The sequence below is a fragment of the Aptenodytes forsteri genome, unplaced genomic scaffold, assembly GCF_000699145.1.
Source record: "Aptenodytes forsteri isolate BGI_AS27 unplaced genomic scaffold, ASM69914v1 Scaffold147, whole genome shotgun sequence".
NCBI lineage: Eukaryota > Metazoa > Chordata > Aves > Sphenisciformes > Spheniscidae > Aptenodytes > Aptenodytes forsteri.
The window spans coordinates 1,118,537-1,119,057 of record NW_008795320.1 but is presented as its reverse complement, the minus strand read 5'-3'; the positions used below and the strand labels follow the sequence as shown (position 1 = coordinate 1,119,057).

The 521-nt window shown below is 70.8% G+C and overlaps 1 protein-coding gene across 1 annotated transcript in view; it reads left to right on the top strand.

The window, feature by feature from the left end:
• The window catches only part of MAP1S (microtubule associated protein 1S), a 14,393-nt gene extending 13,881 nt beyond the window's left edge, over positions 1–512 (top strand). Inside the window, exons 5-6 of the mRNA XM_019472205.1 lie at positions 8–209; positions 347–512. Coding sequence (XP_019327750.1) covers positions 8–209; positions 347–502 — 358 coding nt within the window. The 3' untranslated portion in view covers positions 503–512. The remainder of the gene's footprint in view (positions 1–7; positions 210–346) is intronic.
• The last annotated feature ends 9 nt before the right edge of the window (positions 513–521 follow it).

The following is a 521-nucleotide window of genomic DNA, read 5'->3' as shown; positions in this document are numbered from 1 at the left end:
CCGCGGCCCCACCAGGCCCCCCCGTCTATGTGGACCTGGCGTACCTGCCCGGCTCCTGGAGCGCCCGGACGGTGGACGAGGAGTTTTTCCGGCGCGTCCGCTCCCTCTGCTACGTGGTCAGTGGCGACGACCACCTGAAGGAAGGCGTCCTGCGCTCCCTCCTCGACGCCCTGCTCGCCGGCAAGCACCAGTGGGGCACCGACATCCAGGTGAGTCCCTCCGGATACCCGGAGCGGTGGGATCAGCCCCCTCCCGGTGCTGGTGATGGGGGGGGGGGGGCGCGGGGGGGGGGGGGGGGGGGGGGGGGTCGCAGTGTGGTGACGCGGTGTGGTGGGTGTCTCCGCAGGTGACCTTGATCCCCACCTTCGACTCGCTGGTGATGCACGAGTGGTACCAGGAGACCCACGACCGGCAGCAGGAGCTGGGCATCACGGTGCTGGGCAGCAACAGCACCGTGGCCATGCAGGATGAGACCTTCCCCGCCTGCAAGGTGGAGTTCTGAGATGGGGGGGGGGGGGGCC